The following is a 14,500-nucleotide window of genomic DNA, read 5'->3' as shown; positions in this document are numbered from 1 at the left end:
ATTTGCCTGAAATTTTGTGTGGTTTTCACAGTGATGTTGGTTGCTTTAAAAAAAAAACCCACAACCTCTCCCTATAGACCTTCGCTCACTGTGGTTGCAAAATGTCACAGATTAGGCTGAGGGCCTCATTGAGACAGGAGCTGAAATCCCATTCATTCCCTTTAAGTTAAAATGCTTTGCCTTAGGGATGAGGGCTGAGGCTGCTGGCAGTTCAGCTGGGGCAGCACATCATGTACCTGCAGCCATGAATTATCCAGGTTCCCCTTGCACTTCATGGATCAGACACTGGTGAGGATCTGTCACATGTACCAGCTGCAGAAAAATGACTTGGGGAGAAAAGAATGACATGCATCCAATAGGCTCCAAACTTGGAAAGGAGACCCAAAAACGTAACTAAATCTCTTGCACACCCCGTGTACCACCACAGTGATGGTTCACAGAGGTTTTGGAGGGGTAGTTTCCTGACCGTGTGAAGGTGCCACCCCTTTCCCATGATCTGTGTTTCACAAAATACTCTTTCCTGGTGTATTTGCAGCCTGCTCGTCTCCATTCCTGGGCTCTGCCCAGGGCTATCCCCTAGGCAGCTGCTTTTAGTATGGCACCTCCCCCTCCTCCTCCCTTGATTCTTTATAATTAATATGCTTTGCTTTAAAGGTCCTCTCAGGCCTTTCTCCCCCTCTTCTGGCAATCCCTGAAGTTTTGGTGCTGCCTCTGATCTGCCCAGCATATCAGCCTCTGTCTGTGATATGATTCCAAAGCAGGACCTCTGTGCCTTCTCCTCAGCAGCACTGACCCTCTCTTCCCTCCCCACCACAGAACCAGCTCGTGGGTTGGTTCCTGAGATAGTGAGACCTGGGCACCCTGTGGGGGTCTTGTCTCTGTATTGAGGCCATACACTTTTTGGGATAGCGAGGTATTTGTTCCACATTTGATGCTGGGAAGTCCCTGGCTCTTGGGAAGCTGTTAGAGCCTTCCTGTGTGAGATCACAGGAAGCAGGGAAAGAACCTGCTCTGAGGTGGCCTCAGAGTACTGCTCCAGTACTACATTTTCTGTAAGGAATTGAAATCCTGGCGTTGGGCTTGGAGGAAACATTTGTGGCATGGATCAATTACCTTGAATTCCAGGAGAAAGAAATACACGTGACCCTGCACTGACATCATGTCTCTGCCTCAACCTGAACCCAAACCTCCACTTTAATGCATTTTATTGATGTCATTCCCTGGCAGGTGACACAGCCTGGCCTGGCACGTGCCACAGCCTGGCCTGGCACAGAGAGCAGCAGCACACAGAGGTTTGTCTTTCCACAGAACAGCCACCAAGTCCACTCCAGGGACTGGTGTGGTTGTGTCACTGCCTCTGCTGCCCTACACCTCTTCCCGCTGCCGGAATACCCGAGGCTGCATTTGAGGCTGGAGGGGGGTTGCACAAGTGACCCTGCTCTTTGGAGTGTACTTATTGATCTTCTCCCCTTGTGTTGACACTGCCCAACCCAGAAGTGACTCCAGCTCTGAGACCAGTGTCAGTGTCAGCTCTGCAGAGTGAGGACTGGTCGAGTCTTCCTCTTAAAATCAGCCTGTCCCAAGCCTGGGCACAGAGAGACCACAGCACTGCTGAGCAGAGAAGGGGCAAATCTGCTTTTCAGGTTAGAACAGCACTTTAATGTCGGGGGACAGGGGTAGCAGAGAGCAGGCAGAGGGGGTCAGGGGATGGTTGGTCCCGTCCTGGGCACCACAAGGACATGCACTGTTCCCCACTGTCCCAGCAGGTCAAACACGGAGCGGGGCAGACGATGGTGTGAGGGGAGGAGGAAGGAGGCCTTTACCCACTGCAGAAGGGATGATGGCCGAGCTGAAAAGTCCAAACCTTCCCGCCCTTACCCCTTTTATTTGATTGCTTTGCTTGAGGGCATTTTTGTCCCCTTTCCCATCTTTCTGTGGCTAACACTGAGCTGGCCAGATCGTACTCTGGAGCACACAGCAGCCACTGTAGGACATGAGTTTTTCTCAAGCACTGCAAGTACAGTCATCTTGCCCAGCTCTGCTGTGCTCTGCTGAGAACAGCTGAAAGGCAAGGAAGAGGTCGGGGTGGCTTCCACATGGATGGTTATTCAAGGGAGAGGATGCTCCTGGCTGCTCCTGCCATTTCTGGACAGAGGGGCTTTGCCATGGCCATCCCCGTGCTGTCCGTGCATTGCAGTGATCCCTTCTGCCTTATTTTATCCCACTGAGTGCTGGGGAAAATAAATGTGTTCCCTGAGAGCCCCTGCTCCAGCTGGCGGGGCTGCCCAGTGTTTGATGGCTGCTGGACAGCACTTGTGGATTGTAACCTGGATATTCTGAATCTTCTTGCCAATCATTAACCTGCTCTCCCAGGGCAAAAGCAGCGCGGTGCAGAGTGCCAGGACAGCACGTAGGCACCAATTAAATCTCTGGCAGGATGTAATCAGTGCATGTTACAGCCACTGCTGGCCTTCCTGCTCTAGGCAATTCCAGTGTGCCTCCTGCCACTGGCTCTCCGAGCAAACAGAGGGGAATGGAGTTAATGGGTAACCACAGCAGTGCAGCCAGTGTGTCCTTTGCAAGGGTCATGTTTGGGAATTTCCTTTTCCTAGGGTTTCAGGTGTGTTTACTATGTGCAGTGCTCTTCATTGACAATTTTGGGGCTCCATGTGGTGTAGCATCCAAATTCTCTTCATCAGCTGATTCCTTGACTTCTTCATTACTCATGTGGTAGCTTCCCTATTTTTAGAAGACTAATAAAACACTACAGCAGTAGTAATCCTAGAGCTATTCTTGTCCAGAACGATGCAGAAGTGGCTGAACTCTCACAGGGAACACGGAGTCCTCAGTGTAGGTGTCTCGGAGGCAGCTCATGGCAGCTGCTCTCCTGCTCCCACGCTCTGACATGAATGGCTTTGCAAGCAGATGACCTGGGAAAACGGCCCCATTTCCACTTGGCAGTAGGTAAGAGGAGAAAAATGATTCAAGCTTGACCAAAGTGCTGGTGGGAACACGACTGCTGTCATGAGAAGTTCCTCCTTGGCTCAGATGCAAGGCCTGTTTCTTCTCCTCTGATTGCACTGGAGGCCTCAGGGTCCAAGCTCACATTTAGATGTCTAACTCTGAGATGTCTAAATTACAGCCAGTGAAGCCACCCTTCTCAGCCAGAACTTGCCAGGATCTTTGTGTAGGTCCTGGCCAAGGGCTGATCTCCCTGTTTCCCATTGTAGTCTGGAGATTGGCACTGTAGAGGGTGATTTACTCATCCCTCCAAACTGCCCTCTGGGGGACTCTTTTCTCTTGGCCAGAAAGGTATTTTGGGGGATCTTCTTTTGGCCAGGCTGAAGGTCTCCTTGTGAATCCTATCCCTCAGTGCTTGCAGACAGCATATTCCCCATGGCTTATCCCTCCACTGGCACTACAGGAGATAATTAGCGAGTGGCTAAGTCATATGTGCTGAGGGTCAGGAAAGACAATGAAGCAGATTTTCCCCCGGAGTAAAGAGATGTCAGCAGAGTTGCACTGCAGTGAAATGATGGGATCTGTCAGTGACCCTGGCCCTTTCACTGAGCAAACAGCCCGGGGCAGTGACTTCCTCCAGAAGAATGGCATCCTCTGGCAGCCAGGCACCCTTGTGAATGCACATGTAGGGCTCTCCCAGGGACTGCTGTCCCCAGGAGACACACTGCCCACGGGGCTTCATCCAAAACTCCAGGGCACAGCAGAATTCCTCGGACACTGCTACTTGGTGTTTCTGTAAAATCATCCCTCAACCCGCACGAGGACAAAGTACCTGCCCTTGGGGGCAGCAGGGGGAAGAACATGACCTTGAAAAACTGATTTCCAAAGGAGTTTTGAGATGCTTCAGTAGCACTTGGAGATGGTAAAATAGAACAGACACAGACTGGTCACCTTTGGCACACACAGATCAAGCAAGGACTAGTCTCTGACTTCCTTCAGCTCAGTTCTTCAGGCCTTATCTATGTTAATTAAAAGGCCCTTGGCTAATGCTGTGAAGCAAGGTGTCTCTCTGGCTGTTTCAGTGCTTTCCAGAAGAGGAAAATTCTCTTTACAGTGGCTAGGCTCCACATTAAAGCTGATCCATATCTCTACCCTTCATCTCTTTTCCCCCAAGTCTGTTACCTGACATTTATACAGCACAGTGTGAAGACCAAGAGTGGCCACGCCACTGGCCTGAGGTATGAACAGCAAGAAAAAGCTCTTGATTTTTCAAGGGGATCCTACAATCCAGGAGAATTTCAACAAACTGTGTTGACAAGTAAAAATAAGCTCTTTTGACAGTACGAGTCTTGTACATTAAAACAAAATAATCCCCTTTGGTTTCACTTTGATGCTGCTGTGCTCTAAATGCCAACATCACTCTTTATTCTGCTCACATTCTTCTCCAGGTAAAAGACCAGATGTCTCTCATCCTATTCTTGGTGATGAATCTGTCAAGTGTGGCCCCTTTCATTACTCTTTTGTGTCACCAATAACACCTTAATTCATATCTTTGGGACTAAAACCCCTTATCTGTAAGAGATCACATTTCTGGGTGTTATTCTAATGCTGTAGTGGACTTTTCCAGTTGCAACACCTGGTGAAACGTGCTGTGGATTGAGATTGTGATGCAGCCAATTATGAGTAGAACATCTGTCCTCCAGCAGCTGAAGGCAGCGTGACCATCGATGCTTTCAGCTCTGGCAGAGTCTCAGTGTGCTGGTGTGCCAGGGGGGTATTTTCTATGGGCTCTGAGTTAGAGCCTTGCTCTTCCAAGCTGCTTTCAGCACGTGCTGCCTGCATCTCTTCCATGTGTAGCAGCAATAGCTGCAGCCTCTCCTGGAGGAAGGGGGGGGGCGGGGCTGTAAAACAAGTGATGTGTTCTGGCAAAAGAGGGTTGAGACAGATGGAAAAAAGTAATGGCTGGGCTGGGGACAGTCTTGGGGTTGCATGTTGTAGCACCAGGAGCCATCTCGCCCCTTTGATGAGCATTTCCACACCTGCTTCTGCGGAGGGAGTTGGGAACGTGGCCCTGAGCAGCTCAGCAGAGCCCACAGCCCTCGTACGTCCTGGGAAGGTGCAGGAACCAACTGCAGCAACAGGCACTGGACACCCTTAAGTGCTTTGCTGTCCCTTGGGTGCTGCTGACTCCTAAGGCAGCACAGCAGGGAGGGCCACAGTGCCCAGGGCTGTCGTGGGTTGCTCTGAGAGAACATTCAGAGAAGGGAATGGTGCTGGGAGTCCAGGCAGCTTTGCAGCACCCTGAACCACCTGGCTTCTTTGGGCACCCATGTTGGAATGTGGTGGCCCAAGTAACGGCACGAGTGGATCGGGGAGACCTGCAGTCAGAGGGATTCGAGAGGTCTTTGCATACTGTCAACATTCATTTAGAAACTGCTCCACATGTGGCCCCTGCTCGTGCAGTTGAGCACTTGACCGCATCCTGTAAAACAGGGCAGCGCCTGAGCCCTGGGAGCTCTACCAAGTTGTCTCCAAGTGCTTTTAATTTACTAATATAACTAGTGAGATGTTCCTGCTGTGTCCTTGCGCCGTGCCTCCCAGGAGAACAGCTTGTCGGGGTGTTAAAAAGATGCCAGTGAGCTTCTGTGAAGGGCTTCCTATGGACGATGATGATTTGCACAGCCCAAAGAAAAGTCCTTCTCATATGACACGTGTAGCATTGCAAGTATGTCCAAGGCTAATGATTATTTTCCACATAAAATGGAATTTTATTTGCCTTCAGCAACATAGGCCACTGGGACCTCTTTCTAAAGCTGCCAGTGCTTCCAAGTCTCTAAATGCAGTGACTGTATGACACAGACCTGAGCTAAAAGCTTGGGGTAGAAGGCAGAAAGAGATGTTGTCATGAGAAGAGCAGGTAGAGTGGGTTTTGATAAGATGGCTAAAATGGAAGGAAATGTAGTAAAACAGAGGGACTCGTGGGAGTCCCACTGCGGTCTCATAAGTGGCATTTAGTGTGTGTTGAAGGCTCCTATAGATCTCTGCTAAACTAGGCAACAAAAGGTTTTGCCTGTTAGTCAGAGACATCCCAGGAATGAGTCATAGCCAGTGGGAAAGGCCTTCCCGCAGCGCCGCAGAGCTCTGCTGCAGAGCCGCTCCCTCTGCCACGGAGCAGCAGCAGCACAGGCTCTTAGGTGACACCTAAAATCGCCACACACACCCTCTCCTGCTCTTTCGAGGCACTTCCGACTGGTAAGATGAGTGTGTGCAGCTCAGCCCCACATATCTATAGTCCACTATAGATATGGGGCAGACAAAGCACTTGCCTTATTTGTAGGCCTAGGTGAAGCTACCAGCTCTGTCCAGGGCGAATCCCGGGGGTTGGATTTGCAGGCTGGAGAGGGATGAGCCCCCCTGGACCTCGTGGGTGTTTGTGTTGAGTGCATGGCACTGCTGGATGAGGCTGGTGAAGCACTGGAGTGCTCGGCATCCCTGCTGAGGAAGGTGCAGAACATGCATGTCCTCTCCACATCTCCATCTAGCAGACAGATCCTGCTGTCCATCAGGAAAGCGGCTTCTCTCCAGTGTGGAAAGCTGGGCTGGGCTGTTGGGACTCTTGGGCTCAACCCCTCACAAGCCTTTCTGTGTGAGTGAGGGCAGGTGTCAGACCAAACCATGCAACACACCTAGAGCGCTGGGTTCAGAGGGAGATGTTCACTCAGGAAATCCTGGGAAGGGGCTTTGTCCAAATCCTGTCCAGGCTTGTGAGGTCAGGCAGGGGTGACCCTCCAGGCAGCATCCCAGGGCCAGGAATGGTTGTCAGTTCATGAGGATGGTCAGCAACCGAGTAAGAAATGTCTGCTGTACTTTTCAACAGAAAGATTTCCAGACTGCAGTTCAACAAGGTGAAGCTGGAGGATGCTGGGGAGTACAGCTGCGAAGCCAAGAACGTTTTAGGGAAAGCCACCGCAAAAGGCAGCCTGAATGTGAAAAGTGGTAAGTGAAGAAGCCAGCAAATGTCTCGAGCTGTCTGCCATTCCACAGAGAGCGGGAGGTTCTGCACATGGTCTGTCTTGTATTTTGTTTCATGCTCTCAGGATATCGAGTAAAACAATCTTTTGGGAGATAAGAAAAATGCAGCTTAGCATAAATGTTTATCTTTGTTATCTGTCACTGGCAATGTGGTTAATTTACATTTTAAATAAACTTACAGTCTATGTATTTTTTTTTAAAAGGGGTAAGGAGGAAAGAAAGCTGGTGGGCTTGATGTTTTCATTTTTTAAAGAATTTCTGAGAAGCAAAACTCGCCAGAAGACAAGTAATTAGACCATAGCTTTGTGATGAGTGAAGTTGCTTCTGGTTTTCATCCTAGAATGTGTGCTCCATCTCTTAGAGCTCAGCGGATGGAGTCTGAGGTTAGGTGGTTTTATTATTATCTTGGTCATAATAATTATATTGCTTAACACTATGGTTTGGATGCTCCCTCCGGCTCAGAAAGTCCCTACAGTGGCTGCCAGAAGCTGTGAGGGCACAGCTAGGGAGGGGATGACTCTCTTTCCTAAGCTCTTCCTCCTGCCATTCACAACTGACCACTGTGGCAGCCTTTGCTCTGGACTCTGGGCTCTGCAGCCTTTGCTGGGACTCAGTTTTTGTGCTCTCAGTAGCATCAGCCCGGTGTGAGGGAAGGTAGCTTTCTCCTGCTGCTTTCTGGTGGTATTTTCTCCATTAACCTCTGCCTCAGTGGTGTTTGCCATCCTGAACCTTTTGTTCTGTGAAGCTGCAGTACCACGAAGCCTCCCCTCGGTTACTCTGCCTGTACCATCCCAGTGCTTGCAGGGTCTGGAGGAAGGCCATCCATGCTCAGCCCTCCCTGCCTGAATGTCCCATGTCTGTGAAGTCAGGCCTGCTGTTTTGCTGGGTTTGTTTCTGATCGTGATAGGGAATGTGTCCCAAGAAAGCAGCTGGGGCAGTGCTCTCCTCATGCCTGGGCTGTCCCATCACCACATTAACAGGCAGCAACTCTCAGGGTTCCCTGAGGATTCCCTCAACAGGAAGACACGCTGTGTGGCAAGGACCACTCACAGCAGGGATGGGGACACACCTGAGTTGCCCAGAAATGTATTGAGACCTGAAAAACAGCAGAAGACACACAAAGTTCTAGCCTCTACCTTTTTCTAGTGGGAGCTGCAGGCTGCAAGTTGCTGCAGATCCAGTGGATTCCGTGCCTGGATTAATCCATTGTCTCAGCTGCTGTGCCAATCTGCCCTTGGCTCGTTGCTCAGATGCAGATCCAGTGGGTTTCTTGTCTGAATTGCTCCATTTTCTCATCTGCCTTGCCAATCTGCCCTTGACTGGCTGCTCAGCTGCATGAACACCTTGCTGCTGTCTGCAACCCCCTGCCAGCACATCAGGGCCACTTGTAGCCCCCTGCAAAGGTAGCCAAGATGACACTGGAGTCTTTTGCAGCCCTGCCACCCCACTCTGCACTCTTTTTTCCTCTTCCTCTGGAGCTATCCAGAGTTTGAGCAGCCTTCATCTGTGCCCAGCATGTGCTGTGCTGGAGTTTTCCTCTTCCCTTAGTGCTGGGCTTTCTTGGGATCTCCACAGCTTTCGTCGCTTCTGCAAGCTCCCTTCTTCTGTGACACCTTTCAGTAGAAACTCATCAGGGCACCTGAATCCACACGTGTGTTTTCTCCTGTCCCTTATTCCCCAGGCTCCTTAGCACCGATCCTGTTGTGGCTGAGCCTCAGCACAGCGTTCTCTGTGCTAGAACTGTGAAGTTCTAGCAGTTCATAGCAATTAATCAGAGCTGGCCTCCCCTCGAGCCTTCCCCTTCTCCCCAGAAGGTCACTCCAGCTATTGCTGTCTCCATGTGTTCTGCTGCTTTATATCCTGCTCCTTTACAGCTGTTCTGTCCCTGGTGCATCAGCCTGTCCTGGGCAGGCTGGCTGGGACTGGTGCTCCGGGACCAGCTGCTGGAAGCACAATCTCTGACCTGACAGCAGTGGTTTGGGAGGTCCTGTGATGTTGTTGTGATACAGGAGGGTGAATCCAGGACTGGGAAAAAGTCCTGAGCTAACACCACATCTTGTGATACAGACACACAGGGTTTGAGGACATCTCTGGGTGCCCCTGTAGAGAGGTGGCATTGCAAGAGGTGGTCTGAGCTGTCAAGGCTTGAGATGAGTATCATGAGGTGTCCTCAGCCCCATGTGCTGTTGCCTTCCAGGGATGCAGAGGACAGAGATGGGATCTTCTGATCCCACTGGTGTCCCGGCTGGCAGAGAAGGAGCTCAGACAGGGAACCCTCAGGCCATGGAAGGGAGGTCTGAGGTTCAGCCTCTGCTGGTGGAAGTCTCTCAGCCTGGCCAGGCAGGGTTGCCATTTCAAAGTGCTCTTTGCTCTGTTCCAGTACCACTTTACAGTTGATGCCAGTTTCAGGAAAGCAGCTTTTCAGCCATGCAGATCTGTTGCAGATCACCAAACCCACCACGTCTTTAGAGAGACAGTGGCTGCAGTGCAGTGACTCCTTGGCACTTAGAAACTGTCCATCAGCCAAGCCCTCACCTCACCTCTCCTCTGCAATTCCAGTATTTCCACAAAACATCCAGATCAGAAATAAATGCTTTTGCATTGAGAAGCTTTGGGACAGTGTTAATTTCTGAGGAAATGTTTCTGGGCTCAAACAAAATATACTGTGCTTTGGTGCTATTTGCAGATTTTTATGACTTTGAGGTTGATTAGACGCTTTCTTAGGAAAATGTCCCCTTTCCCAGTTCTCTTTATTGAACAGTCTAATGTTTATATCACATGACCATGATGGCACAGGTGAGATGTGACTGTTTCAGACTCTTTTCTTCCACAGAAAATTTTTAGGCACCTCCATAACTGCCCTCCCCCCACTCCCCTTTGCTCGAACACTGCAGGAAAAATCAAAGTTGTACCAAAAAATCCTCTGTGCTTTTTAGCTGTTCATGGTGGTCTCACCCCTGTCTCTGACAGGGTTCTGCACCCTCAGCCCAGGCTCCTGCCCATGGCCTTCATCTGCTTCATGTTCCTCATCCTCTTGTTCCAGTATTAGTTTGTGCTGCAGAGCTGCACTTACCTGTGGGATGGAGGCTCTTCAGAGGCTCCCACCTTTTCTTAAACTCACTTTTCCCACTACCCTGTCCCGTGATCCCATCTTTGCACTCTCATGGCCATCAGGGCTGAGAAAACCTCCCACACTTGTCCCCTGCCAGGTGAACCCTGAGCCATTTCTGCCTCTTTATAGTGACAGAGACCCTCAATGACACAAGACCCTTCAGGGTGAGGGGACAACATGTCCTGTGCCATCTGCCCCTCAGGGACAGTCCTTGTCCTGCCTCTGTCACCCCGATCCCCACCTGGGCGTGCCCTAAACCAGCACTAACACCTTGGCAGCCCCCCAGCCTGTGCCCCCCAGCAGCACCTGCCCCTCTCCTCCTCCCCACAGTAGCTAAGCCCACTCTGCCCTGCTCAAAAGAGACATTTTGTTCACTACTTTCTTACCTTAATTTCCCCAGGAACAACGAAAGCACCACAAGTCTTACCAGCCTCAGAAACTAAAATAGTTGTTATGGAAGAAGAGTGTAAGTACCTCTCCCCCCTGCTCCCCCCATACAGCTGCTTTCCCCTGATTTGTTTGTTATTATGAGACATTTTGCATAAATGCTTTATTGCCTCCTGGAATCTTCTTTAATCACTCCTTCTCTCTGATTTTTCCTGAAGCCACCGATCTTTCCCTAGATCTTTCAAAAAATCTGATTTATGTTGCTGGTGTCTATCTCAGAGAGGGAGAGGTTGATAACTATTGCAATGGCAGCTTGAAGAACGTGCTACTTCAAATTGCAACTGAATTTTAAGCATTCCCAGCTCTTTCAGTGCATGGAATTATTGATACTTGCAAGATGTGCTTGTTGCAGCCTTTGATTTAGCAGGGTTTTTTTATTACTATTTATTTATTGCTTTGGTTTTGGGTTTGGGTTTGGTTGGGTTTTTTTTTTGAGGAGAGGTGATAAAACTAAAGTAGGCTCTAGGAAGCACAAGAAAAGAGATGTGAGTCTTCTAAACATAAGTCATAAGAAAATCGCAGAAAATCCATCTGTGCCCTTCGCTCCCATTTTTTCTTGAGTCTCCAGAAAGCAAGAAGAGATTGCCCCAAACTTTTAATTTGATTCAATGTGGCTGAAATGCTTTTCACCATTCCCTCCTATTCAGTTGTCCCAAATGCAGAAGGAAATGGGCCCACAGCAATAAAAATCAGAGCACGGACAAGGTGTGGATCTGGGGTCCCAGTGCCTGGATGTTGGCTCAGGTCTTTCTGGCGGAGGGTGTTATGTCTGTGTCAGAGGGCCTCTCCCCAGTGGGGATTCCACCAGGATCCCATCTAAAGCCCCTGGGAAGTCAGGACCAGGAGGGTACTCTGAGATCTGTGCTGTATTTCCATCCCAGCTCCTGATGCCCAGAGCTGGCTGTGCCTCACCGTTGGCAATTCTGCTTTACAGATTTTATGGGGATGTTCCCTACTTGGAAAGCTCAGCCTTTTATGATTTTAAAGGAAATCTGATTGCAGCCACAGCAGGCACTGGCCAGGTATCCTTTAAAAGCTTTTCTGATTAGAAAACTGCACTTAAAATGTGCTCTTGTGTAGTGCCCAGCCTTGCACTGCACTGGAGACACCAAGCTGAGACACATCATCATTAATGCTGTGATCCTTCCCCAGGATTTTTCCTTTGTTTTCACCAGGAGAGATCCATGCTACTTCTTTGCATCATATAAGATAAATGCTATTTTCTTAAAAGCCAAATCTCAGAAAGGAAACACAGACATTTCTCCTTTTGGAAAACTTCTTTCCTCTGGGGGTCCATCATCCCTGGCTGTTTGGCTTTTTCTAATGATGGGGAGAGATGGCAAAGTCTCCAGAGTTAAGGTTGTAATTGACTTTTTCCTTCACGTTCCTTTTTTGTGATCTCTCTCAATTGTTATCTAAAAAGCTCAGAGTCTCTCTGATTTTTATGGTGACTGATGATCTGTCATAGAACTGCATGTGTGTACAACCCGTGGGGAGATAATGGGGAAAGCAGTGGGATATTATGTATTTTCCCCTTGGAGCACTGTCAACGCCTTTCTTACCACCTCAAAGTGTAGCTACTAGAAAATCCTGCCACATTCTGAGTGAGGCCAGACTTCCTCCTCCTGTTCTCCAGTGGCCACAGACCTCTGGACTCTGCTGCATCCTTGGCACAAGGCAGACAGCTCTCAAAGTGCAGCCCAGGTCTCCAAGGTGCTCTGTCTCCATTCTTGGGTAACTTTTTTCCCTGGAAGTGTATTTTTTTGTCCAGCTGCTCTGCATCTCTGCACCTTCCCATGACAGGAGGCTGCAGAGTGCAAGGGGGCAGATTGGTACCACTGGTCCTTGGAAACATCTGCATTGTCACGATGAACTGCAGGGGATCTCTTCCCCAGCTGCTGCTCCCCTTGCCTACACACTGGAGCAGGAGCTCTGGTTCCCTTTGGCAGGGACACTGTTTGGTGTGGGCCTCACAGGTCTCATGACAGTTTGGAGAAACCCGAGGATCTCATGGAGGTTCTGGTGTAGTGACAACCCTGATACCAGTCTGGATTTGGGACCATAGACAGCACACTTGGGAGACCTGGGATCTGACAGCGGTGCATTTGAGAGCTGTCTGGGATCCACTCTGCCTTGCTTCCTTGTCCAGCCCATGTGGATGTGACCCTATACCCAGGGTGAGTACTGGGACCTGCCTGACAGAGAGCTGGGTTTCCTGAAACCCCCACTACCTGGTATGAGCATGGCATGGGGCATCACTCAGCTTCCTTCAGTGGTGTGTGGATCCCTTCAGATGAAGCAGAGCCATTTAGAAGCTGTAGGAAGGTGGACCATGGAGTGGGATGAGTCCTGGCCTGGTCATAGGGGTGTAGTGTCCAGCTTTGATCCACAGGGCCAGGCTGCCCTCTGAGGGCCAGATTCAGAAAGGAAACCTGCTGCCTGGGAAAGTCTTTCCATGATGCTGCACATCATGGTGACACAGTGACACGGTGACACAATCTGACACCTTCCCCTGAGTATTTTTGGTGGAGCATTGTCAGACTAGAGCAGCCCTAGAGCTACTTGAGCACTGAGGTTCAAGGAGTGGTGCCTGCTACTCTTACCAAGAAGTCTCCCCATGGAGCCCAGTAAGCACAAGGTAGTTGCAGCAGCCCCGTCCATGGTGGAAAAGTGTTAAGGAGGACACGTTGTCTTGTGTGTGTCACGGGCTAAGGTTGTGCAGTTGGGTGGTCACAGTGTCTCAGCTCACACGCAAGAACTTGCAGGGATGTGGTAACTTGATCATGTGCCCTGATGCAGAGAGAAAGGTCCTTTATGCTCATTTCAACATCCAGGGGACTCAAAAGGGTAACGTGATCCTGTCACTGTGCAGCTTGAAGCAGCTAAACGAGGTTCAGGAGTCCGTGGTGATAGACAAGTTTGGTAAACAGAATAGGAGTCAGTGCCCACATTTAGGAGCATTCTGATGGAGACAAAAGTGGAAGAAGGTTCAGAGCAACCTGTAGAGCATTCTGAGATGTAAGGTTTATGCAGGACAAGGATAGTAAAACGCTATCAGAGTTTCATTTTAAAAATTTAAGATAATTTTTGAAATCTCTGAAAAGAGCAGGTAATGCCCTCTGCTTGTTTTCTGCTGTTGAGTTCTCTAGTTCATTCCCTTGAATTCAAAAAACAGGTGAAGCCTTGAGGGTAGGAAGAGAAGACAGACTGGGTGGAGGAAGCATGGTTTGGATACTGCCAGGGTACCAAAGGATCTGCCAGTGGTTGGCAGATGGTCTAAACCAACATGTGGATCATTGCAGCTGCTCACCTGGACTCTGCTCATGCCCTAGGTTCACTGTCCAGCTGACCTGGTGAGTGGCCTCACTCTACCCTTGGCTGTGGGTGCTCAGCAGCAAAGAGAGGTTTGGGATCACAGGAGGAGGTGGAAGAGGGAGAAAGAGCAGAAGAGGCAGTGCTGAGTTTTGCTGGGAACATGAAGATTGGGGGATATTGTGATTTATCTGAATGAGAGTTGGGCTCTCTGGAGTGAGTTTTGGGGCCTTTATTTCAGCTGCTGAGGATCACACACCCTCCCTAAACTCCCTATAGAGATCACTGGGGGAGGAGTAGGTGAAACAGTCCTTCTTTTTCCAGTTAAGTCTAACTCTCCACACACCAGTCTGGGTCCACAGATTTCATAGCTGTCATTTTGGCAATGTCATTGGACTAAGTCTGTAGACTGATTCATTTAGATTCACACAGGTTATCCCTCTCCAGTTTAATACCTTCCCCAATGCTTAGATGGCTGGGTGTTGGAAATGTTTGCCTCACTTTGTCTCTCCCAGGTGAGACAGGCCTGCTGGACTTGCATGAAGGCTCAGTGATGTCTCTGCTGTGATGTGCTGTGAGTCACACCTAGTCCAATCAAAGTTTCAGCACACACACCGCAGTAACAAGTGCCACATA

At 49.7% G+C, this 14,500-nt stretch overlaps 1 protein-coding gene across 2 annotated transcripts in view; it reads left to right on the top strand.

The window, feature by feature from the left end:
* NRG2 (neuregulin 2) overlaps positions 1-14,500 on the top strand; it is a 161,732-nt gene that overhangs the window by 107,173 nt on the left and 40,059 nt on the right. Inside the window, exons 3-4 of one of the 2 annotated variants that reach the window (XM_017825650.1) lie at positions 6,839-6,957; positions 10,506-10,571. In XM_017825650.1, coding sequence (XP_017681139.1) covers positions 6,839-6,957; positions 10,506-10,571 — 185 coding nt within the window. The remainder of the gene's footprint in view (positions 1-6,838; positions 6,958-10,505; positions 10,572-14,500) is intronic. The other variant, XM_017825651.1, reaches the window with a different exon arrangement.

Source organism: Lepidothrix coronata, unplaced genomic scaffold (assembly GCF_001604755.1).
Source record: "Lepidothrix coronata isolate B3197 unplaced genomic scaffold, Lepidothrix_coronata-1.0 Scaffold121, whole genome shotgun sequence".
Taxonomy (NCBI): Eukaryota; Metazoa; Chordata; class Aves; order Passeriformes; family Pipridae; genus Lepidothrix; species Lepidothrix coronata.
Note: the sequence above shows the minus strand (reverse complement) of the source record. Positions and strands in the feature narration are given on the sequence as shown.